The 25,868-nt window shown below is 42.2% G+C and overlaps 1 protein-coding gene across 1 annotated transcript in view; it reads right to left on the bottom strand.

Moving 5' to 3' along the window:
• Positions 1-2,935: 2,935 nt before the first annotated feature.
• Positions 2,936-25,868, bottom strand: part of PANX1 (pannexin 1) — a 49,555-nt gene continuing 26,622 nt past the window's right edge. The window contains exons 3-5 of the mRNA XM_004427439.3: positions 10,167-10,390; positions 8,421-9,079; positions 2,936-7,855 (exon numbers count right to left, since the gene is read on the bottom strand). Of these exons, the coding sequence (XP_004427496.1) occupies positions 7,779-7,855; positions 8,421-9,079; positions 10,167-10,390 (960 nt within the window). The 3' untranslated portion in view covers positions 2,936-7,778. The remainder of the gene's footprint in view (positions 7,856-8,420; positions 9,080-10,166; positions 10,391-25,868) is intronic.

Raw genomic sequence — 25,868 nt, 5'->3', positions numbered from 1 at the left:
GTACTCGGCCACCTTGAATTGGGCAAAATGGAGGAAGCGCTGGTGGAGACTGATGATCGGCCTAGGGGACAGTTCACTTCTAATCTGATGCTCTCATCCACACTGGGCATTCTCAGAAGATATTCATGGCTGGTATGGGGGTACAAATAATTCCCTAGTGTCTGGGTGTCAGGCTGCGGGCCACGTGCTGGGAATATGGGGACAAGGAAGGCACCACCCCTGCCTTCAAGGGGCTCCCAGGCTGGTGGAGGACAGACAAGGACACCATGGCAATACTGCAATGTGCTTAGCACTGAGGCAGCGTGTAATCTCGAGCACAGGAGGGACATCTGAATTGGGGTCAGATGAGGGGGAGGTCACAGAGAGCTTCCTGCAGTGGATGCTGGAGCTTTTTTGTGTGTGTGATAAAATACACATAACATAAAATTTACCATCTTAACCATCTTGAAGTGTGCAGTTCAGTAGTGCTAAGTACATTCACACTGTTGTGCAACCAATCTTCAGAACTCTTTTCATTTGGCAAAACTGAACTTTATACTTGTTAAACAACAACGCTATTCTCCCCTCTCCCCAGCCCCTGGCAACCACCATTCTGCTTTGTCTCCATGAATTTCACTGCTCTAGGTACCTCATATAAGTGGAATCATACGTATTTGTCTTTTTATGACTGGCTTATTTCACTGAGCATAATGTCTTCAAGGTTAATCCATGTTGTAGTATGTGTCAGAATTTCCTTCCTTTTTAAGGAGGGTGTGTGTACCACACTTTATCTGTTTATCCATTGATGGACAGTTTGGTTACTTCCACCTCTTGGCTATTGTGAATAACGGTGCTATGAACATGGGTGTACAAACACCTCTTTAAGACCTTACTTTCAATTCTCTTGGGTATATACCCTGCTATGGACTGAACTATGTCTATGTCCCCCCCACCAAATTCATACGTTGAAGCCCTAACGGTCAATGTATTTGGAGATAAGGTTAAACGAGGTCATAAGGGTGGGGTCCTAATCCCATAGGATTGGTAGCCTTATAAGAAGAGGAAGAGAGACATCTCCACCCACCTACCTATGTGTACACACCAAGGAAAGGCCATGTGAGGACATAACAAGAAGGCGGCTGTCTGCAAGCCAGGAAGAGAGTCCTCAACAGACACTGAATTGGCCGGAACCTCAATCTTGGACTTCTGGCCTCCAAAACTGTGAGAAAAATTTCTGTTGTTTAAGCTATCCAGCCTATGATATTTTGTTTTGGCAGCGTGAGCTGACTAATACATACCCAGAAGTAGAATTGCTGGATCACATGGTAATTCTATGCCTAACTTCTTGAGGATCTGCCATACTGTTTTCCGTAGTGGCTGCACCATTTTACATTCCCACCAACATGGAGCTGACTTTTGAATAGAAGGTAAGAGTGGGGTGGGGACAAAGAGGAGCACCTGAGAAAGCAGAGAGGCCTTTAAGGAACATTATAAGTGGCTGTATCAGAGACAGGAGGGATGGTGGTAACTTGTATGGCCTAAACCAAAAGTTATCTCAAAATCCATTAAGAGTCCCAAGGGATTTAAAATGGTGGGAGTGGGGTGGTAGGGAAGGTTGGCATAATCGGATTGGCATTTTAAAAAGTCAAGTGACAGGAATGTGGAAGTTGGGTTAGACACGGTAAGACTATTAGAGGGACTCAGGAAAGAAGTGACAAGGGCCTGAGAGCATTTGGGATATGGAGAAAGGCCTCAGAAGGATGGTAAGAAGGTTAAACTACAGGCTCAGAGACAGAGAGGGTGGGATTTAGGATAATTTCTATGGCAGGCAGACCCTAAGGTGGCCCCATGATTCCGCTGACATTCATGCCCTGTATGATCTCCTCCCCATGAGTGTGGGCATGACCTGTGACTTGCTTCTAAGCAACAGAAGTGGCACAAGTGAAGGGATTTCACAGATGTAATTAAGCTCCCAAAGCAGTGGATTTTGAGTTAATCAAAAGGGAGAATCCTGAGTGGCCTGACTTAACGAGGAAAAAAAACCCTTAAAAGAGGGACCCAGCCCTTCCTGAGATGAGACACAATCCTTATGGGTTTGATGACGTAAGCAGTCATGTTAGAGAGAACCACGTGGCAAGGAACTGTGGGTGGCCTCCAGCCAACAGTCAGTAAAAAGCAGTGAGATAATCACAAGGAAATGAATTCTGCCAACAACCTGAGGGAGCTTGGAAGTGGCTCCTTCCCCTCTGAGCCTCCAGGGAAGAATGCAGCCTGTCCACATCTTGATTGCAACCTTGTCAGACCCTGAGCAGAGGACCCAGCCCAGCCATGTCCAGACTCCTGGCCCACAAAACTGCAAGATAATAACTGCAAATAAAAAGTGTTGCTTTAAGCTGCTAAAGTTGTGGTAATTGTTATGGAACAAGAGAAAACTAATACAACTTCAAAGGTTCCTGGGGGTGTCACCCTAGGAAACAGTTGGGGAGCAGGAAGAGGTGATCGTAAATGTAGCTAGCATTTATGGATTACTTACTATAAGCCAGGAACTGTACTCAGATTTCAAATGGCTCTGATTTATTATCCACAACAGTAAACTGTGTAAATTGACTATTGTACAAGGGAGTCCCCCTCTTGAGAGAGGTGGGCAGGCCACCCATGTTTAGCAGCACTGTTTAGCACGCATGTTTAACAGCATCTCTAGTCCTTCTCTCCAAGCCCAAGCAAACAATCCCCAATCAGGAACATGTGATTACTGCTTTAGAAATTTCAGAATCTGTGGGCCCTTAATCAAAGACTTTCTTCCTTTAGTTACTGCCAGCTGGATTTTAGTAAGTACCACGGAGCCTACTGAATTTATATATCCAGCAGAGAGGAATGAGCCTCAAGACATTTCAGGACTTATCTTCTGTTACATCTTCCCTGAAGAGAAGGCAAGAAATATTAAGACACATTTTCCATTACTCAGATTTGTTTTATTTAGGTGGACACAACAGTGCAGAACCAAAACATTGTTTCACTTTTATATATAGACAGAGCAGCCTTGATTTTCAGCCTCTTATCCCTCCTTAAAGGCTTGAAGTCAGCATGGTCAGAATGCAGAACTTGGACAAGTGACTTATGGAGAAATATGAAATATAACAGTGATAACCACCAAAAGGCAGAGTTTTCAAGATTAGTGTGCTTTTAAAAAAAGGATCATTTTCTAACCCCATGACACGTGCTCATCCTTCAATTTTTGTGGACTAGAAACCATTCTTTTTTTTTTTAATATTCTATAATTTTATTTATTTATTTACTTTTTCCCCCAAAGCCCCAGTAGATAGTTGTTAAGTCATAGTTGCACAGCCCTCCAGCTGCTGCATGTGGGACGTGGCCCACGCACGGCCAGAGAAGCGGTACGACAGTGTGCGCACAGGATCCAAACCCGGGCCGCCAGCAGCGGAGCACGCGCACCCAACTGCTAAGCCACGGGGCCGGCCCAAACCAATCATTCTTACCAAATGACACAGCAAAAAGAACACACATATTTTTCTTTACAAGTTTTTAAGAAATTTAGTCATTAAAAATAATTTAAATTACACCTAGAACACCACTTTACAGAATACCATTAAATTGTAATTATGGTGCTTTTAAAAAGCCAACACTCAAGGCATGAGAAACTTTTATAACTTGCAGGAACTTGAAGCACAACTGCTGATCAAACCGTATGCTTTAAGTAACAAAGTACTTTTACAGCTAAAAAGAAAACCCAGAAACACAATACATTTCATTTAAAGCAGGCAGGACAAACCAATCATGAATTAACATCTATTATATTTCACAAATGACACAATATCATCTTTGCCAACCTTTTTTAAAAGTTTCACTTTACTTGTCAAAAATAGGGTCAAAATGCCAATGATGGCCCAGAAGGAGCCATTTCATTTCAACACCCTCAGATGAAACCTCAATTATTGGTAATTGCACATTTCAATCAACATCCCTTTTCAAGAGGTTATTCTGGGAAATTCCTGAGACCAGGACCTTTACAACTTCAATTTCCCTAATCATTGCCCGGCGACACTAAACCTGTATTGGACTCGGAAGGAGCTCACAACTTACTCCAAAATAAAAAGCTAAGAAATCTCACTACTCATATGAGGAAAGCTATTCCTTTACAGAAACAGTCTTCTCTCTACCAAGGGGCTAAATGAGCCTCCCCTGCCCTTGCCTTTTAAAATCAAATCACTGTTGCCAACAAACTAGGATTTATCCTGACAGGGTGTTCGTTCATTCAACAAACATTTACAGAATGCCTGTGACACACCAGTCATTGTTTTAGGAGCTTATGATACAGCAGTGGATAAAAACTCCCACCCACACAGATCTTCAATTCACCCTGGACTGACACTAGGCAAAATGAACGAAACACGAATATATTTAAAAAGGTGTGCAACAATCCGCCTCAAGGGCTGAACTAATTCTCGTAGGAACGAGGCCCGCAGCGTCCTGCTGCCCCATCTTAGCTCATTCTTAGACAGGAGAGAATCCTCACAGAGCAGGCAGTTTCACAAACAAAACATGATCGTGCAATAAGACCCGCCACACAGGTGGAAGTTTCTAGCATTCTTACAGTACTACTACAAAGTAGGACAAAGCCTTTTACCAGTGTTATGCCCACCCTTCCCACATTCCAGTGAGACTGCACAGGGACAATGATTTGGATCTAGAACAACGTAATGCCTGGTGGCCAGGGAGAGAACAGAGGTCAATGCCGGCTGCCTATCCCTCCAGGCTACTGCCACCCACTCACTCTCTTCACTGACTCTTTTTAGTCTGACTCTAGAGAATGAAGTCAGTTACTCAAAAGGTACCGTTCACTCAAAAGTTGCAAATATGATTTCCCTAAGTAAACACACAGCTGAGACTTACTGCTGGAAGCAGCAGCTTCCCCCAGGGTAACGGGAGCCTCCATTCTCTGCCGTGCGGCTTGGTCTTCAGCCGTCAGAGCAGAGCTTCTTGACCCGGGTCCGTGGACCATGACGACCCCGGAAGGTGTATTTAGTGTTGTGCATATATCTGAGGAGAGGGTTCGTGGCTTTGAAAATATTTGCAAGGGGCTTTGTAACCTCCCAAAAGTTTAGGACCCTCTACACTGGAGGGTCTCTGCCTGTCCCTTGGTAAAATTAAACATGCAGCTGGACACTGCTTTCAGAATGACCAGTCGCAGTTCCAGCTGCAACGCTGGTGTTACGACGCTGGTTTAGAGGCCTCGTGGTGGTTTACCAGAAGACATGAGCCAGAAAGAAAGTCAGTAACCCTGGAGCGGACATTTAGGGTCTGTTTGTCCCCTTTTATAAAGCAACGAATGACTCCTCCATCTCAGGAAACTGGCTCCTCAAAAGCAGTCCCCTAAGCCAACAACTCACAGTGGATGGATGAGTTAACTTTCCTAAGAATCCTTTTTCCCAAGCCAAAATGTATGACCAGGCATCCACATGAGCTTTTTAATGCCGCAACCGTTGTTCATGGGCAGGCAAGTCCATGTCCCCCACGAGCTTGCACCCCCATTTCCAGCAAGGTAAGGTACAAAAGGCAAACAGAGCTCTTACTATTCAAAATCACTGTCTATTACTGTTTTGTCCAAGCTTTAGCCTGGGGGATTTGTGGCTAAAGAACCTCTGGGGAAAACTGTAACTGGATCTCAAAACCATCAGCTACAGAAACCAAGGGAGACAGAAAAACAATATGGTGTCTCCAAGAACAGAGAGCATTTGCTGGGAATTTTCCGGAAGAGCTTTTCATGTGGCTACTCTTCCTCTTGGTATCTGTCTCCGTCTTTACTGCCTTTACTAGACTCTGAACTCCTCAAAGACGCCGACCTGCCTTATTCATATCTGCACAAACGGTGACTAGCGTGATGCCCAGGACATCATAGACCCTATTGGAGCTCACAGAGTAGGAATGGGGAAAGGAACAGGGGCCAAGGACTCTAATTATGCTAACTCTGATAAAAGGATTACACATGATAGGGCTTAGAGTTCCTGGTCTCCTAAAATAATGTATCCACTTTTACCACTTCAAAAAACAAATTAGGGGCAGTCTATAGAGAAGATGAGGCTTTTTGAAGGAAAAAAAAAGTATATTCCAGAAATCTTATCAGATTATAAAAACAAACTAGTGTAGAGAATTGGGCTGGAACATCTCAGAGACAGCAATATAAAAATGTAGCAAAATTGATTATTTAAGTTACTACCATTTCGAAGTCAAACTATAATTTAACAGTAATAAATATTACATAATAAGAATAATTTAAAGCACTGACTGCATCCTTGATATTTATCATTAGCTTTCCATCTCAGAAACTATCACAGAAGCAGAAATAGAATCTGCTTTTGTGAATATTCTGAAAGGCAGAGAGAGCAGCTTATAAAATTTTATTCTTCACAAAACAGTAAACAGATTTGGTAAAGAACTGTCCCTAAGAGCCAAACATAAACTTTGAGGTTTGTGAGGATTACTCACTTTAGCAATGTGTTAACTTTCTAAGAATAAAAATAGGGAGGTCCAGAGGTGTAATTTTAAGGAATTTTACATAAAATGTAAACATAGTTAGGATCTATTTACATGGTCAGAATTGGGGAAGGTTTTTATATTTTCTGAGTTGGCCTTAAATGTTTAAGAAATAATGCTTGGGTGTTATATTATACACCCATTTGTAACATTTATTCTATAATTCTCCATCACTGCTAGAATGTTCTTCCCAAATGGCCTCAATTCTGACATCATATGATTTTAAATTAAAATGAATTTTTAAAATATATGCTTAAATATAAATAAAATAAACTGCTAAGTTGTTCTGGTTCCAAGCGTACCACATGGCAGGTGTCATTTATATGTTCTGATCATAATACACAAAATGTCCCTCACTTTAAGCATTCTGTGTTCTGTTAATTTGTTTATGTAACATTCTGTTTCAAATGCTTTCGATAACAGAGGATTTGAATTCCCTACAGAAAACTCCTTGGAAAGTGATTGAATTAACCTGTTCAGTGTGTTCAGATTTCCCCGCTGGGCTCTCTTAGAAGCGTTCTTTCTGTAGAGAAGTCACAATTAAATATCCCTTAGACCATCTCGTTAACTAAGTTTTCAGTCAGACCAGGGCATGGACTGCTGCCCTTCGTAGCAGAATGCAACCAACAGAGGTTAGAGGATTTCCACTGGCCGAGGCTGACAAGCAGCAGTATAGAGAGAGCCTGGGGGCACAAGACCCAAGGCACTAGCATTACTCCCAATTAGGGCCTGCTAAGGGCAGGTCCACCTCTGGGTCCACAGTTAGCCAGTCAATGTTCTTCTCATCCAGCAGGCATTAAGGGCACATAGGAGATTCATATTAAATTATATCCTGACATGTTTATTATTATTTCATAAAACAAAACAAAAAACCTCCTGAAGTCCTTGCTTCCCAGTAGGTCTGAGTCTCGTCACTCCATCTGTTCAGAAAGGTGTTTCTCTGAGGTGCTAAAAGTGCTCCTACTCTACTCTGAGTAGTCTTTCCACTTTTCGTTTCATGAGGACTTACACTTATATACTTGCTGTGGTTTATGTATCTCCACGCTGCTTCTCACAGGAAGTTCATGAACCATTCTTCCACAACATTTTGTTGACCATCATTTTCATTAGGGACTCAGTAAGACATGCTCAGTTTCTCTTCTAAGAACCATCTACTGCAAACCAGCTGGGAACCTGACAGAGGTGCTTTAGCCAAAATGAATCCCATGTCACCAAAGTCACAGATCTGAAGTTCAAGGAAAAAATCATCAGCAAGAAGAATCCAGAAGTCTCTGTCGAGCATTCTTCTCTCCATTTGCTTTAGTTTCACTGTGTACATTCAAATCTGTCAAAATGGAAAACAAATATTTATGACAGAAGTCACACAGCAGGAACCATCAGCACTAATTAACTTCTCTTCTGCTATAAATCTATCTTGTGTTCTTTGCCTTATCGGGTTTTGCTTCTTAGCCAAATTTCAGAGCACAGTGAAGTTAGGACAGGGCAACAATTAAATCAATAAACTTTCAGTCCCTTTTAAAAGAGATGGAGAATGAAAGACAAGAGGATCAGAGATACAGGGAGAAAAGCCAGTAAAACAAGACAAAAATAAGCAAGAATGACAGCAAGGAGGAATTCTTGAGCAAGAGGCAGAGTATGAGACAGAGAGAGAGAAACTTCAAATCTGAGAAGGAAGAGAGAACAGTCTAGAGAAAGCACAGACGCTTTCCTTCTTTGCAGATTTGGGGCAGCACCAATTCTTGCCCTCTCTCTCCCAGTACTGCAAGACCCTAACAGGAAAATGGTTTAACAATGGTGGACAGGGGAAAAGACTGTCAATCATTCATAAAAGGCGGCTGCAAAGGCGCTCTGTGGGCTTCCTCAGCCTCTGCCCTGAGAGGTCACCCTACCTTTGAGCTCTGCCATATGGTTCCCTTGCTCCTCTCCCATCATCTCCACAGGCTCGGGATTTTTGCCATCGACAACATCCATCTTGATCGTGCCAAGGTTAGTCAGGAGGAGCATGGCGTCTATGCCCTGACCACTGCTTTTAATATTCTCCAGTACCTTCAGACACTTGTATGACTTGAGCTCACTTATATTCTCCTCCAAGAAAAGATTGTAGAGGCTCAAGTCGTTGTACCCTTCAGACTTGAAATGCAGGACACCAAAAGTGGGCAGGATCTCATACACTTTGAGAATATCTGTCTTCTGTCGGAACGGAATGAACAGCGTGTAGACAACGATGGGAGCCAGCAGAACATAAACAATGAGGTTGATGCAACTGAGCACCTGGAAGATGCCGACTGCGACCAGTTTGCACTGAAACTGATCAGGCACAGTGCTATCATTTCTCAGGATCCCGGATTTGACGCTGCAGACAAACTCATCCGAGAGGGAGGAGAGGCTAAAGTAATAGCCCAGGTAGATGCATGCTAATAGTATAATACTGAGTGTTAGCACTCGGCAGCTGATGTACTTGACAATTAAATTATTAGAGTTTTTCTTTGTGTTCAAGTACTGCTCCACAATTGGGTACTTGAAGTGGCTTTCAGGTATCTCACAAAAACTAAAAAAGAAAAAGGAACAAATAAAAATAATTTAAACCCTTACCAAGGGATCAAATATCAAAGATGTACACACATTCAACTGTGTCACACTAAAAACCTCAATGCCTTCTGTCCTGTACTTCTCTACCTATAACTTCATTAAAGCACCAGGGAATAAAATCAGGTTTAAAAAAAAAGGAAGAAGGAAAAGCAATAATAAACGACTTTTCCCCCTTAATATTTTAAAGAAGGTCTAGTTAGTTAAATGAGTTTTATTTGTAAATTCTTAGAATACCTCACACCTAGTAGACATTAAACATTTGTTAAATTGATATTTCTTTATTCCGCTTTTTTTTAAACTATAATTTTCCACTCAAGTGTGCAGATAAGGAAAAGAAGAATTTTCTAGCCCAACTAGAACATGTATGCCTCCTGTGTGCGAGGGACGGGAGACAGACAGCTCAGTGGGTGTGGGCTCAGGCTGCGGGGCCCAACAGTCCTGGTTCAGGTCCCGGCTCTCCCATTTATAACTATAGGACAGTGTTTTTATCTGGAAAAAAAAAAAAAATGCACTTAGTTGATAACGATGCTCTGATGGTTAAATGAGATAATGTACTTGAAGAACTCAACATGGTGTCTGGGATATATTAAGTATTTTAAAAGGGAGAGCTATTAATATTATTATTACTGTTGTTGATGATAAGAACCAGAGGTAGAATGTGAAACAGGCAATGCACTGCCTACTTGTTCCCCACTTCTCTCACACCAGTCTCTAAACTAAGTGGCCGCATAATCCTCTGTGCTTCTCCATTAAGGAGTAGGTCAAAGCAAGCGAGCCACACCTAGTTCTGTAACCTGCCACCCCTACTAGAACTGCATTTGAGAAGATTCGACAGTGATGTTTCACTCAACAAGAGGACTCGTGATGTGAGCACAGGTGCAAGGGAGAGATGGGGAGAGCGGGCCTTCCTGGCTCCCACAGTGTCACTATGTGGATGATGGCCCCCCATCTATTGGCTATGGGAGCCCTAAGTTCAAATGGGCAGGAGAAGTGCAGATAACTTGTACCCCAAAACCTGACAAGACAGCTGCTGGGGGCTAAGTTACCTTTGCCCTACTTTCTCATTAACACCCAGAACTGGGCAGGCACCATCTCTCTCGTCAAGGTCTTGCACGCTCTTTGCGGCTTTAATAGCACGGTTGTAAACTTTGTCAAGTTCTTCCATGATAAACTTCAAATCTGAGCAAAGATGAGGAGCAGCTGTGAAACGCCAGAACAGGGAGGGCAGGTACAGGAGGATCGCCACCAGTAACAGGATGTAGGGGAAAAACTGAAAAACAAGAGAGCAATTCATGGGATCAACAGATTCCCCATTGAAGCAACCTAACCGTGCTAAGTGCTGCTCTTGGTTTTCTCATTTTGAGACAAATGTGCATGCCCATGTTGCTTATGGAAGTCAGGCCCATTACCTAATAACTGCTTCTTAGGCTAAATTCACCTGTCCAGGTAATGCATGATACCAGTAACTACCCTTTTCCTCCTCTTTCAATAGACTTTAATTTGAAATAAATGGCAACTACATGGTGATACATGGTGTTTCCTCTCTAATCACAGAAGGAAATGAAAAAATAAAATTACTTCCGTGTACTTTAGAGTAATCCCTCAACAAAATCCCAATTAAGGAACAGGTAAATGTCACAGTGGCCTCTGCTGGGCTTTTTTTTTTTTTTTTTAATTTTTTGTTTATTGCAGTAACATTGGTTTATAACATTGTAAAAATTTCAGGTGTACATCATTGTACTTCTATTTCTGCATAGATTACATCATGTTCACCACCAAAATACTAATTATAACCCATCACCACACACATGTACCGAATTATCCCTTTCACCCTCCTCCCTCCCCCCTTCCCCTCTGGTAACCACCAATCCAATCTCTGTCCCTATGTGTTTGTTTATTGTTGTTATTATCTACTACTTAATGAAGGAAATCATACGGTATTTGACCTTCTCCCTCTGACTTATTTCACTTTGCATTATACCCTCAGTGTCCATCCATGTTGTCACAAATGGCTGGATTTCATCGTTTCTTATGGCTGAGTAGTATTCCATTGTGTATATATACCACATCTTCTTTATCCATTCGTCCCTTGATGGGCACTTAGGTTATTTCCAAGTCTTGGATATTGTGAATAATGCTGCAATGAACACAGGGGTGCATGTACCTTTACAAATTGGTGTTTTCAAGTTCTTTGGATAAATACCCAACAGTGGAATAGCTGGATCATATGGTAGTTCTATCCTCGATTTTTTGAGGAATCTCCATACTGTTTTCCATAGTGGCTGCACCAGTTTGCACTCCCACCAGCAGTGTATGAGAGTTCCCTTCTCTCCACATCCTCTCCAACACATGTTGTTTCCTGTCTTGTTAATTATAGCCATTCTGACGGGCGTGAGGTGATATCTCATTGTAGTTTTGATTTGCATTTCCCTGATAGTTAGTGATTTTGAACATCTTTTCATGTGTCTGTTGGCCATCTGTATATCTTCTTTGGAGAAATGTCTGTTCAGGTCTTTTGCCCATTTTTTAATTGGGTTGGTAGTTTTTTTGTTGGTGAGATGCATGAGTTCTTTATATATTTTGGAGATTAATAGGCTCTTTTTATTAATTGCTGGGGTTTTAGGAGGTCACTAAGGCTTAGAGCTCTATCTTTTTTTTCCCTCTCTGGAATCTGGAAAAATGACACAGAAATGCATAACTTTGCTCAAAACAAATTAAAAAAATTGCAGCTTCAGGACGTCAGCGTCATGGCGGAGTGAGCTTTCCCGTGAACTCTTCCCCCGATAAGATACAACAAAAGGAACAGTCACAGACCAACAACAGAATCCCAGACAGTGAAAAGTGAGATCGGAAAGATCCACACTGCCGCACATGTGAGAGTGGAACGTGCTTGGCCCTGGAGGAAGTGGGGAGAGGTAAGGAGAACTCCTCTCCCTCCCTATCAGATCAGCAATCCCGGTCTGTGGGCTCCCAGAGCAGAGAGAGGGGCGGCCCTCGGCAGGGAAACCATAGCTCTTGGGGCTCTCTCAGCCAGTGGGAAACTCCCACACAGAGGACTCAGAAGAGCCACAGGGCTACCATCAACATCTGAGCACCCCAGAGAGCAGATAACGAGGGGCAAACGAGAAGCCCCCCATGTCAGGGACCCAGAGGGCAAAAGGGAGAGCCCCCCTCCCCTCCGCAAACCAGACCCTGCAGCTCAACCAACCAGACCAGACCAAGTGATCCGCGGCAGACCAGACCAAGCGACCCGACCCGTGGATCGCAGCGGGAAAAAAAAAAAAAAAACTGCAGATCACAGCAGAAAAACCGCAGCAGAGCACAGGGAGCTTAGACTACACAGCCCTTTGCCACCACACAGTGGCAGCGGGTGGAAATTGCAACCAGAGAATTCCAGGATGAGGAAAAACAAAACCAACACAGGAACCACAATGCAAAGATGTATGAAATCACCAGACCAGAAACAAAATGACAAGCACCCAGAAATCAACCCCGAAGACATAGAAATCCATAATCTAAATGACAGAGATTTCAAAATAGCTATCATAAGAACACTCAACGAAATACGAGACAACACAAACAATTCAATGAAATTAGGAGTTTCTTCACAAAAGAGATTGAAATCATAAAGAAAAACCAATCAGTGCTGATGGAGATGAAGAACACAATGGAGGAGATAAAGGAGAATCTGGAAACTTTAAAGAACAGAGCTGACAATATGGAGGAAAGAATTAGCACTTTAGAGGATAGGAATACAGATATGCTCCAGATGGAAGAGGAGAGAGAACTACGACTAAAAAGAAATGAAGAAAGTCTCCGAGAAATATCTGACTCTATTAGGAAATGTAACATAAGAATTATAGGTATTCCTGAGGGAGAAGAGAGGGAAAGAGGAACAGAGAGCCTATTCAAGGAAATAATAGCTGAGAATTTCCCAAATCTGGGGAAGGAGCAGGAAATACCAGTAAGCGAAGCCAACAGGTCACCTAAATATATTAACAGACAAAGGCCCTCTCCACGACACTTAGTGGTAAGGCTATCCAGAGTCAATGACAAAGAAACAATATTAAGGGCAGCTAGACAAAAACAAAAAATAATGTACAAAGGAACTCCCATCAGGCTCTCAGCGGATTTCTCAACAGAAACTTTACAGGCTAGGAGAGACTGGAATGATATATTCAAAATACTGAAAGACAAAAACTTTAGGCCAAGAATACTCTATCCAGCAAAAATATCCTTCAAATATGATGGAGAAATAGTAACTCTCCCAGATAAACAAAAGCTAAGGGAGTTCATGGCCACGAGACCCCCACTACAAGAAATACTCAAGAAGGCCCTTAGGCCTGAAAAAAAGAAGAGAAAGGGAACACAAAGCTTGGAGCAAGGAGAAAAATAGGTAGATAAACTCAGAAAAATAGTAGATCTTTACTGGAATAGGTTAGCAACCACTTAAATACTGAAATCAAAGATCAAAGGAAGGAACTCACCAAAAATAAATTGAACCTCATCACTGTAAACACACAGCCACAACACAAGATAGAATAAGGTATAACAAGAACAACTTAGATGGGGAAGAGGAAAGTGATTGAATTGACTTAGTATAAGGAAATAGGAGGCCATCAGATAATGGACTATCTCATACACAAGATTTTTTACCCAAACCTCAAGGTAACCACTAAACAAATAATCAAAACAAAACCACATATGATAAACAAAGAGAAAACTAGAAGAGTCATAAGACAGAACAACCAAACTGAATTGGCAGTCTGAAACAAATGGGAGAAGAAACAAAGGAAACGCAAAAGAACCGTAAAATAAGTGACAAAACAGCAACATTAAGCCCTCATATATCGATAATTACCCTAAATGTAAATGGATTGAACTCTCCAATCAAAAGATACAGAGTGGCAGAATGGATTAAAAAGCAAGACCCAACAATATGCTGCCTTCAGGAAACACATCTTAGCACTAAAGACAAGCACAGGCTCAGAGTGAAAGGATGGAAGACAATACTCCAAGCTAATGGCAAACAAAATAAAACAGGTGTTGCCATACTCATATCAGACAAAGTAGACTTCAAGATAAAACAGGTTAATAGAGACAAAGAAGGGAAATATATAATGAGAAAAGGGACACTCCACCAAGAAGACATATCACTTATAAATATATATGCACCCAACATAGGAGCACCAATGTACATAAAGCAACTATTAACAAACCTAAAGGAGACATTAACAACAACACAATAATAGTAGGGGATCTTAACACCCCACTGTCATCAATGGATAGATCATCCAGACAAAAAGTCAATAAAGAAATAGTAGACTTAAATGAAACACTGGACGAGATGGACCTAGTAGACATATACAGAGCACTCCATCCAAAAACAGCTGACTACACATTCTTCTCAAGCGCGCATGGAACATTCTCTAGGATAGACCATATGTTGGGAAACAAAGCAAGCCTCAATAAATTTAAGAAGATTGAAATCATAACAAGCATCTTTTCAGACCATAAGGCTATGAAACTGGAAATGAACCATGAAAAAAAAACTGGGAAAGTGACAAAAATGTGGAGATTAAACAACATGCTACTGAACAACCAATGGATCATTGATGAAATTAAAGGAGAAATCAAAAACTATCTGGAAACAAACGAAAATGATAATATGCCATATCAAACCATATGGGATGCAGTAAAAGCGGTCCTGAGAGGGAAACTCATAGCGATACAAGCCCACCTTAACAAACAAGAAAAAGCCCAAATAGGCAACCTTAAATTACACCTAACAGAGCTAGGAAAAGAATAGGAAAAGAAGAACAAACAAAGCCCAAAGCCAGCAGAAGGAGAGAAATAATAAAAATCAGAGCAGAAATAAATGAAATTGAGACCAAAAAAACAGTAGAAAGGATTAATGAAACAAAGAGTTGGTTCTTTGAGAAGATAAACAAAATCGACAAACCCTTAGCCAGGCTTACTAAGAAAAAAAGAGAAAAGGCTCAAGTAAATAAAATTAGAAATGAAAGAGGAGAAATTACAATGGATACCACAGAAATACAGAGGATTATAAGAGAATACTATGAGAAATTATATGCCAACAAATTGGACAATCTAGAAGAAATGGATAAATTCTTAGACTCATACAACCTCCCAAAACTGAACCAAGAAGAAATGGAGAATCTGAATAGACCAATCACAAGTAAAGAGATTGAAACAGTAATCAAAAACCTCCCAAAAAATAAAAGTCCAGGACCAGATGGCTTCTCCAGTGAATTTTACCAAACATTCAAAGAAGATTTAAGACCCATCCTTCTCAAACTATTCCAAAAAACAGAGGAAGATGGAACACTTCCTAAATCATTCTACGAGGCCAACATCACCCTGATACCAAAGCCAGACAAAGACAATACAAAGAAAGAAAATTACAGGCCAATATCGCTGATGAACATTGATGCAAAAATCCTCAACAAAATATTGGCAAACCGAATACAACAATACATTAAAAAGATCATACACCATGAACAAGTGGGATTTATACCAGGGATGCAGGGATGGTTCAACATCCGCAAATCAATCAACGTGATACATCACATCAACAAAACAAAGAATAAAAACCACATGATCATCTCAATAGACACAGAGAAGGCATTTGACAAGATACAACATCCATTTATGATAAAAACTCTCAACAAAATGAGAATAGAAGGAAAGTACCTCAACATAATAAAGGCTATTTATGACAAACCCACAGCCAACATCCTACGCAACAGGGAAAGACTGAAAGCCATTCCTCTGAGAACAGGAACGAGGCAGGGCTGCCCACTCTCACCACTCCTGTTCAACATAGTACTGGAGGTTTTGGCCAGAGCAATTAGGCAAGAAAAAGGAATAAAAGGAATCCAAATAGGTAACGAAGAAGTGAAACTCTCACTATTTGCAGATGACATGATTGTATATATAGAAAACCCTAAAGAATCTGTTGGAAAACTATTAGAAACAATCAACAACTACAGCAAAGTTGCAGGGTACAAAATCAATCTACAAAAATCAGTTGCATTTCTGTATGCTAATAATGAACTAACAGAAAGAGAGCTCAAAAAGATAATACCATGTACAATTGCATCAAAAAGAATAAAATACCTAGGAATAAATCTTACCAAGGAGGTGAAGGATCTATACAATGAGAACTACAAGACATTATTGAAAGAAATCGATGATGACATAAAGAAATGGAAAGATATCCCATGCACGTGGATTGGAAGAATAAACATAGTTAAAATGTCTATATTACCTAAAGCAATCTACAGATTCAATGCAATCCCAATCAGAATCCCAATGACATTCTTCACAGAAATAGAAAAAAGAATACTAAAATTTATATGGGGCAACAAAAGACCCCAAATAGCTAAAGAAATCCTAAGAAAAAAGAACAAAGCTGGAGGCATCACAATCCCTGACTTCAAAACATACTACAAAGCAATAGTAATCAAAACAGCATGGTACTGGTACAAAAACAGACACACAGATCAATGGAACAGAATTGAAAGCCCAGAAATAAAACCACACATATACGGACAGCTAATTTTCGACAAAGGTGCTAAGAACATACAATGGAGAAAGGAAAGTCTCTTCAATAAATGGTGTTGGGAAAACTGGACAGCCACATGCAAAAGAATGCAAGTGGACCATCTGCTATCGCCATTCACAAAAATTAACTCAAAATGGATCAAAGACCTGAAGGTGAGACCTGAAACTATTAAAACTCATAGAAGAAAATATAGGCAACACAGTATTTGACATTGGTTATACAGGAATCTTTTCAGATGACATGCCTACCCAGACTAGGGAAACTAAAGAAAAAATAAACAAGTGGGACTTTATCAGATTAAAGAGCTTCTATAAGACAAACGAAACCAGAATCAAGATGAACAGACAACCAACCAGCTGGGAGAGAATATTTGCAAAACATACATCTGACAAGGGGTTGATCTCCATAATACATAAAGAACTCACACAACTGAACAACAAAAAAACAAACAACCCGATCAAAAAATGGGCAGAGGACATGAACAGACATTTTTCCAAAGAAGATATACAGATGGCCAATAGGCACATGAAAAGATGTTCAACATCACTAATCATCAGGGAAATGCAAATCAAAACAACACTAAGATACCACCTCACGCCCATTAGAATGTCTATAATCACCAAGACAAAAAACAACAAGTGTTGGAGAGGATGTAGAGAAACAAGAACACTCATACACAGCTGGTGGGAATGCAAATTGGTGCAGCCTCTATGGAAAAGGGTATGGAGATTCCTCAAAGAATTAAAAACAGAAATACCCTATGATCCAGCTATCCCACTACTGGGAATCTATCCAACGAACCTGAAATCAACAATCCAAAGAGGCTTATGCACCCCTATGTTCATTGCAGCATTATTCACCATAGCCAAGAAGTGGAAGCAACCTAAGTGTCCCTCGACTGACGATTGGATTAAGAAAATGTGGTATATATATATATACAATGGAATACTACTCAGCCATAAAAAAAGACAAAATTGTCCCACCCATTTGCAACAACATGGATGGGCCTGGAGCGTGTTATGTTAAGTGAAATAAGCCAGAAAGAGAAAGACAAACACTGTATGATCTCACTCATATGTGGAATATAAACCAACACATGGACAGAGAAAACTGTACTGTGGTTACCAGGGGCAGTGGGGGTGGGGGGTGGGCACAAGGGGTGAAGGGAGTCATATATATGGTGATGGACAAACAAAAATGCACAACCCAAAATTTCACAATGTTAAAAACCATTAAAACATCAATAAAAAAAAAATTGCGGCTTCAGTGATTCAGTAATCACCCCATCAAACAACTAAAATATGCAGTTAAAATTCACAGAATTTGGAAGGAACCTTCTATGCTGGGACAGACCTGAGGACTGCCCAAGACGCTCATTTTACAGTTGGATAGTCTCAAGTCCGGAGAAGCCAACCACAATGGAGCAATGGTCATGAGGAGAGCACTGGGATGGGGATGTATACACAAAACAAATGAGAGGGGACTCAGAGGTCAGAGAGAGTGAAGAGCACCCCATAGCCAGATCCACTGGGAGTCTGGAAAGGCTTAGCCTCAAGAGAAGATGTAGGAAGACCATGAACTGCAGTCAGCACAGACCTGAATTTAAGCTCCACTTAGTGGCCTTGGGAGTGAGGTCACTGAGCCTCTGACCCTCAGTTTCCTTATCTAGGAAATGGTCATATCATACAGGTGTTACAAAGATTAGATAATTTATGAAAAATGCTTAGTGGGGTACCTGACATATAACAGGCACTAAAACACACCAGTTAAAACCAATGAAAGGGCTACCTAGTGAGCACGTTACCTTTAGTCCTCACAATGACTCTGCAAAGCCTTTATTGATGGCTCCATTTTGCAAAGGGGAAGAGGAAGCCCAGAGCAGCTTCTGGCCACAGAGCATAAAGCTGGTAAGTGATGGAGACAGAAAGTGAAGTCTAACCTCTCTGACCCCAGAGCCATGCCTTTTCCACCATAATACACTGTAAAATTATTTTACTTCTCTGGAAAACTTCTCCCTACCTTTGGATTGCTCTCTCTCCATAGCTCCTCACAGTTGTAACAGGAAAAGGTCTCAATGGCCCTGGGTTGACACAAAACCCCCACTCCAAACATCTCTGGGAGTGGGCAGTAGACCCAACACCACGACTTCACTATAAATTTAGATGTACAGAAAGTTGCAAAGAGAGTACAGGGTGTTCTCGAATAACTCTCATCCAGTTTTCCCTGCTGTTAACACCTTACATTTCCACGGTACATCACTGGCACATTACTAGTAACTCAATTCCAGACTATTTGGATTTCTCCAGTTTCTCCATCATTGTCTTCTTTCTGTTCGAAGATCCAATCCACTGCATACAGTTGTCATGTCTCCCTAGTCTCCCTGGTTCTGTGACAGTTCCTCAGTCTTTCCTTGTTTTTCATGAAGAATAATATTTTTAAATGCATATAATACATACAGGTTCACATAGGAAATTATATTGATATACAGTTATCAAAGTATTAAAAAACAAATTTGCATGTGATTCTTTTTTTTTTTTTTTTTTGCTTGAGGAAGATTCTCCCCGAGCTAACATCTGTTGCAAATCTTCCTCTATTTTGTACGTGAGCTGCCACTACAGCATGGCCACCGACCAGCAGTGTAGGTCCGCACCCGGGAACCAAACCCAGGCAGCCAAAGCGGAGCACACTCAACTTAACCACTAGGCCACTGGGGCTGGCCCATGAGAATCGTTATTAACACATTTAAAGAGATCTAACAGATGGTCTAATACCTACAGTAACTTTGAAGGAGTGAAGAGTAAACAGTATTCTAAGTCATCTGTGATTTCTGTGGCTGACAAAGTCACTATATATATATTTTTATGTTAAATTTTAATTAGAAGTGCATGAAAAATAAAGCTATGTTTTCCCATCTCAGTTCACGGACTCCCTGACACTATCATGGACCCCACGTTAGAAATCCCTGCTCCAGAACAAAGAGACTAATGGCTCTGAAACTTTGCAAAGCCCTCTGACCTGTACGGCTGCTTCACTGTGGGATTCTGGCATGGGCTGGGGTGTCTCAAAATTATCAACCCAATTTGTGAAGGGCTGCTACACAATGACACACACAACAGGCTGTGATCAGCTGAATTTTGGCTGCCTAATTCATAGCTGGCTGCAGTGAGAAACACTGTTCCTTCGATCCTTGTGCACTCTGGAGGGTGCCCATTACTATAAAAATGTCACTGCATAATATAGAGTTTGTGCTGCTTCTATAGCCAAGAGAGCCAGGCATTTTCTTTGGGGACCACAGAGAGAACACTATTTCTAACTTGGGGTTGTGAAATATTTTTATAAGTCACTTTTGTTTCAAAGCTATTTGAATAATAGTATTTTACTTCAAACTGTTCTTAACGAAAAAGTGACTGTTTACAGTCTGTGGCAAGTTTTCTAACATGCCCACGTGGTGAGTTAATTAGTACTGATGAATAGTTCAGCAGAGCTCATTGTAATTAGAAAAACGAATGTTTGAAGGTATTACACATTGGGTGTTTGCTTTCCCCTAAAATACTTTGTACCTTGATCACCTCTGTAGCAATGTAGTTCAATGCCCTATTTCTTGGTTTTCTCCACAATTAAACCTCTTTTTTCTTTTCCATCAAAAATAAAAAGGTGACTTTCGGTGAATCTGTAACAAGGTGGTATTAAAATCAATTCAACCAAAATAGGAATCCAAAAGAGCATTATAGTCTTTAAAATCCTTTTGTTCAAAGAAGGAACATGGGAAAACTGCAGTGCCTCGTGAGGGCATCTGCTGGACAGGAACGTCTCTGTTCGTAAGCCCTTTCTCCGCCAAACTGTCTGAGATCAAAGCCGTGACTGCACTGTTCTCTATGTCAGCATGTCAGCACTGAGCTCTTCCAACGAGAGGGAAGCTTCTCAAAGCAACGTGGAACCAAGCTGTTGGCACCATTGTCAGTCTATTTGCTTTAAAAATTTGTGTTGTTTCTGGAAAGGATTGTAGTTAAAACAAGAGAACCTTGAGATGGAAGGAACCTTGGAGGGGATCCATACAACCTCCTTCCACGGTCAAATCCCCTCTACCTCATCTAAGGCAAAGAAGCGTCCAATGAGGGCTGACCAACTCCTCCCTCAGAATGTATGTGATCATGTCTTATGGGATTAAATGTAGATAGGTAAGTTCATTCCAAAACATCTCCTGGGCACCTGCCAGGTGCCAGGCAGTGGGCTGGGAGCATGGCCCCCAGAGACGAAGTGTACAGAGGCTGCCCCAGGACCACATTAGCCAGGTGGGAACACAAGCTAATAATTAAACGATCAAAACATAAAAGTGATGGCCACAAAATATGTAGGTGCTAAGTACCAAGGGAATAAAAATGTCCTAGGAGAGGTCAGGGAAGGCTTTGTAAAAGAGGTAACATCACAGCTATGTCTTAAAATACAGGGAGGCAAAAAGATAACATAAAATAAAGCATTATTATGTTAAGGCTCAGCTCAAATTTCACCTTCTCTGTGGCTCTTCAGACATCCTCTTCCTCTGCTGGAATCCCTTCTCCTTGTCTGCCTGGTGAATGCTCACCCAACCAGGGCACCAAAGTAAACGAGCAAGCCCAGGGTGAGGAAGTAGTAGGAGCTGAGGCTGAAAGGCTGAATGGTGTCCTCCCAAAATTCAAGTCCCCCTGGAACCTCAGAATGTGACACTGTTTGGAAATAGAGTTTTTGCAGATGTAACTAGTTAAGATGAGGTCATACTAACTTACGGTGGGCCCTAATCCAATGACTGGTGTCCCTCTAAAAAGGCCATATGAAGACACAGAGATACACAAAGGAGAAGCCGTGTGAAGATGGAGGCAGAAACTGAAGTGATGCATCTGCGAGCTCAAGGAACGCCAAGGACTGCCAGCAACCACCAGAAACTACAAGAGAGGCATGAACGGATTTTCCCTCTGAGCCCTCAAGAAGGAGCCAACCCTGATGACACCTTGATTTCTAACTTATGGCCTCCACAACTATGAGAGAATAAATTTCTGTTGTTTCAAGCTACTGAGTTTGTGGTAATTTGTTACAGCAGTCCTAGGAAACTCATACAAAGTATGAAGCCCTCGGCTCTTCACATTATACACAATGGGAAGACACCGGTAGAGGACATGATCAAAATTTATCTTAGGAAGATTACTGCAGCAGTGCAGAAGGGAACACACTGGAGAGGAGAGAGACAAAAACAACACAGGTGGTTACTGCAGCAAAGAGGTGGGAAATGATGAGCACTGAACTAAGGCAGCAGCAATGGGGAGAAGGAAGACAGATTTGAGAGCTACGTAGAGAGGGAAACATACATTAGTGCCCACTTGGAAGTGAGGGAAGGAAAAGGGGAAGATCTGAGGCTAATTCTGGGTTCTAATTTATGCAAAGGTGTGGATGGTGGTACCATTACTTGAAATAAAGAAACAAGGAGGAACAGATTCAGAGCAGAGGGGAGTGAGGTAGGAGGCAGACCTAAGAAGACAAGAAATCTTGAACATGAAATACCTGTAGTCAAGAACATCCTGGTGGAGACACGTAGTAGATAACTGAAAATAAAGGAAGAAAATCTAGCCAGCCTTCCAATTCAGGATAACGTAGCACACAGATGGTTGAAGCCAAGCGTATGGCTGAGATCATCCAAGGAGAATGTATAGAAGAAGACAAGGGACCAGGGAGGGAGACAAGACTCTACCACTTAACAGTCGGGCAGAAAGAGAATTTTGGAAGAGATGGGAAGGAATGGTTGGAAAGCGGGAAGCACGTAAGCCAAGAACAAATTCCACTGGGGAAGCCATATATAAAGATGCATGAAAGATATTTGTTCTTGGCTGCATGTTGTTCGGACAGTAACCCACTTAAAGATAATCCCAAATACGGGAAGTCCAAAGAGTGAAAGGCTACCCAGAAAGGTTAATGCACTCCATGAACAGCTTCTAGAGGACAGAGAAGAAAGATGGTACGCCATTCTATCCTACACTCAAGGGAAGACACCTGAGGTAGCAGGCTTCATGATTCATGACATTCTGGGAGGGAGCTAACATGAGGAGAGACCTGGAGAATAGAAGATGGTAAGCACAGCATTTGTGTGTGGAAGAAGAAAAAGACTCCTGTTAATAGATTAGAACTACGTTACAAGGAAGCAAGGAAAAACTTTTCCAAAGATCTGTATGAAAATGGAATGAACTGTCACATGAGGCAGGGAGTTCCATTTCAATGGATCCTCTGGAAGGGCTTTAGAACTCAGATCAGGGGTGAGTGAACATTTTCCTGCAAAGGGCCAGACAGTGAATTTGTGAGCCACATGGCCTCTGTTGCAACTAGTCAACCCTGTCACAGTGTGAAAGCAGACACAGGTAATGTGTAAATGAATGGGCAAGGTTGTGTTCCGATAAAACTATTTGCAGAAACAGGTGATGGGCTGGATTTGGCTGGAGTATGTATGTCATAGTTTGTCAACCCCTGCTCTGGATCTTGCTTCTCAAAGAGTGATCCACAGACCAGCAACTTCAGTATCACCCAGCAGCTTGTAAAAAAATGCAGAATTCAGACCCCCATCAGACCTACTGAATCTGAGTCTACATTTCAACAAGACCCCCAGGTGAATTGCATGCACATAGAATTTGGGAAACACTGGTTCAGAGGAGGGGTTCCCACACTGGAACCCAAGTTGGGCCAACAGGATGAGAATCTTCTGGGAAGCTGATAAAAACCATATTCCTGGCCTTAACTCCACAGGTTCCAACGTAGTGGTCTGGATGGAACTCAGGATCCTGTATTTTCAAAAGCCCCTCTAGGTAATGCTAAGGTTTGGAAACCTCTGATCTGGGAGCCTCAGAGGACCCCTCCAACTAAGTTTCTGTAATCCACTTAGGAGAATTAAAGAAATGTCTACTCTGCTAATTTTATTTTCTTGTTCTTGTTTTTCAATCAACCTGCTTTTCTGTTTCAGAAAGAAATCTTGCCAAACAGTTGCCTACATTATGAACTTGAACAAAGAGAATGGAACACTCAAAAAAAGGCCAGTTATCAAACAGTCCAAGAGCACCACCTGCTGGTCCCCTTGAATGCCCACACATTTCCACCAAAGACTCCTCCTTGGACGCACTAGAGGCCACCAGAAATAAATGGAGTGGGAGAGAAAGGGAGGAGGAAGAGGAAAGGAGAAACGAAAGAAGTAGGTGGGGAGAAATTACAGCATTAATCATATCAGTGCCATCAACTCTACACTGATGCACACTTAAACATGACACTGAGTAATGCCTTTGCGGGGAGTCTGGGTCTCCTGGATTTAAGTCCGGCATCAGAACTGACTTGAGAAAGAATGTTCACATAAACCCTGTGCCTCTAATCCCCTCATCTTGAGCACTACTCAGAGCGCTCCAAGAGAGCTAAGTCTGGTTCTGAACACGACGTACCAGCCACTGCATTCCTCTCCTCCCTTCCACATATGAGCACCCACTACGGGCTATGCGTTGTCCCAGGGGTACATTGATGAATGAGACATGGGCACGGTCTCTGCCTGCATGGAACTTACTTACAGTCTTAGAAATAAAGAATCAATTAAGTAGAATTAAAGCAAGCAATTACCATATCCCAGGGTGATTCCAGGAAAAGCACAAGCTGCTGTGGGAATGCAAAACCAAGCAACATAGTTGATGTTCTGCTTGGCTAGCATCCCATTTCTAGGATCTGACTGTCTTTAGGCAGGGCCTGCGGTCTACTGTCCACACAGTAACCCTATGGGCTTATTCCTGGAGGCTTCATGCTGACCCACCTGGCCCTTGAAGCTATCTGACTTGGCAACAACCATCAGTCTAGAGGCTCAGGGGAAGCTTCTAGGTGGATGACATTTAAGGTGAGACCAGAATAATACCTTAGGAGTTAGCCAAGGGGTGTGGGTGGGGAGGGGGGGGGGAGTTGTCAGGGGAAGGCTCTTCAAAGCAGGGTGCATGTGAAACAGCCAGGAAACATGAAACCTGCAGGAAGTTAGGGTTCCCGGGGCACAAGGGTGGTGGAGATGGGTCCAGAAGTGAGGCGGAGGTAGTTCACAGGGGCCAGAGGGAAGGTGAACCTTGTTAGCCAAAATCGTTTGTTTTTTAAAAGAGATATAGACATTTCGTAGGGACACTGGAGGGTGTTGTTTAGGGAAATGACAGTCAGGCAAAAAAGACCACCAATGATTATACAGAAATGGGTAAAATGAGAGTATGAACGAAGGCAGCAAGAGAGAACGCTGCAGGAATCCAGGTGAGAGAGAAGACGGCCAGCTGCCCTAGAGGGGTAGACGGAGGGATGAAAGATTTAAGAGCTATTTAAGAAAGCAGAACTGATGGGACTCAGTGACTGACAACATGCGGGAGTGAAGCAGAAAAAGTCAAAATAGCTCTCAGATTTCTGGCCACTGTACTGGGGTAGATGGTGGTGTCATCTACTGAGCTAGAGGTCACAGCAGGGACAGGCAGGGAAAGAGAGTTCAGCTTTGAACACGTTGTGCTGGTGGCACGTGCTAGACCTTCAAGTGTTCAAGTCCAGGGTACACCTGGCTGTATGGTTCTGGAGCTCAAGAAAGAGGCTGGGTTGGAGATAGAGACCTGGGTGTTAATGGCATCTGGAGGAAGCTGAAACAAGGGAGTAGATGAGATGATCCAGGGAGAGGGGCAGTGTGAGAAAAGGAGGAGCCCTAGGACACAGCCCCTGAGGAGCCCCAACTTCTCAGGGATGGACAAAAGAGAAAGAGTCTGCCAGGGAGACTCTGCCCCAAGGGTCAAGAGAGCATCTGCAGAAGGAGGGCATGGTCCACAGGATTGGATATCAGAGAGAAGCCAAGTGGGATAAGCCCTGGCGAGTGAGAATTTACTTAGCAACAAAGGGTTTGCTGGTAATGTGGCAAGAGCATTTTGGTGGAGACAAATGTGCTCAAATGTTAATGGGAAGAGAGCCCACAGAAAGGGAAGGGTTGAGGACGCAGAGGAGAAAGACGGGGGATGGGGTGTTCCTGCAAACAGGGCTGGAGGGAGACCAGAACACAGGTGGGACACAAAGGGGTCCCAGCCTTCGGTCAGGAGAAGGGGTCCTCTTTGAGGAAGGGGCCACATCATGTGAGGCCCTCTGACACCAAGCATACTAGAATGTG

Source organism: Ceratotherium simum, chromosome 7 (genome assembly GCF_057802395.1).
Source record: "Ceratotherium simum simum isolate JZ-2026a chromosome 7, ASM5780239v1, whole genome shotgun sequence".
NCBI lineage: Eukaryota > Metazoa > Chordata > Mammalia > Perissodactyla > Rhinocerotidae > Ceratotherium > Ceratotherium simum.
This window is presented reverse-complemented; position numbering and strand designations above follow the sequence as displayed.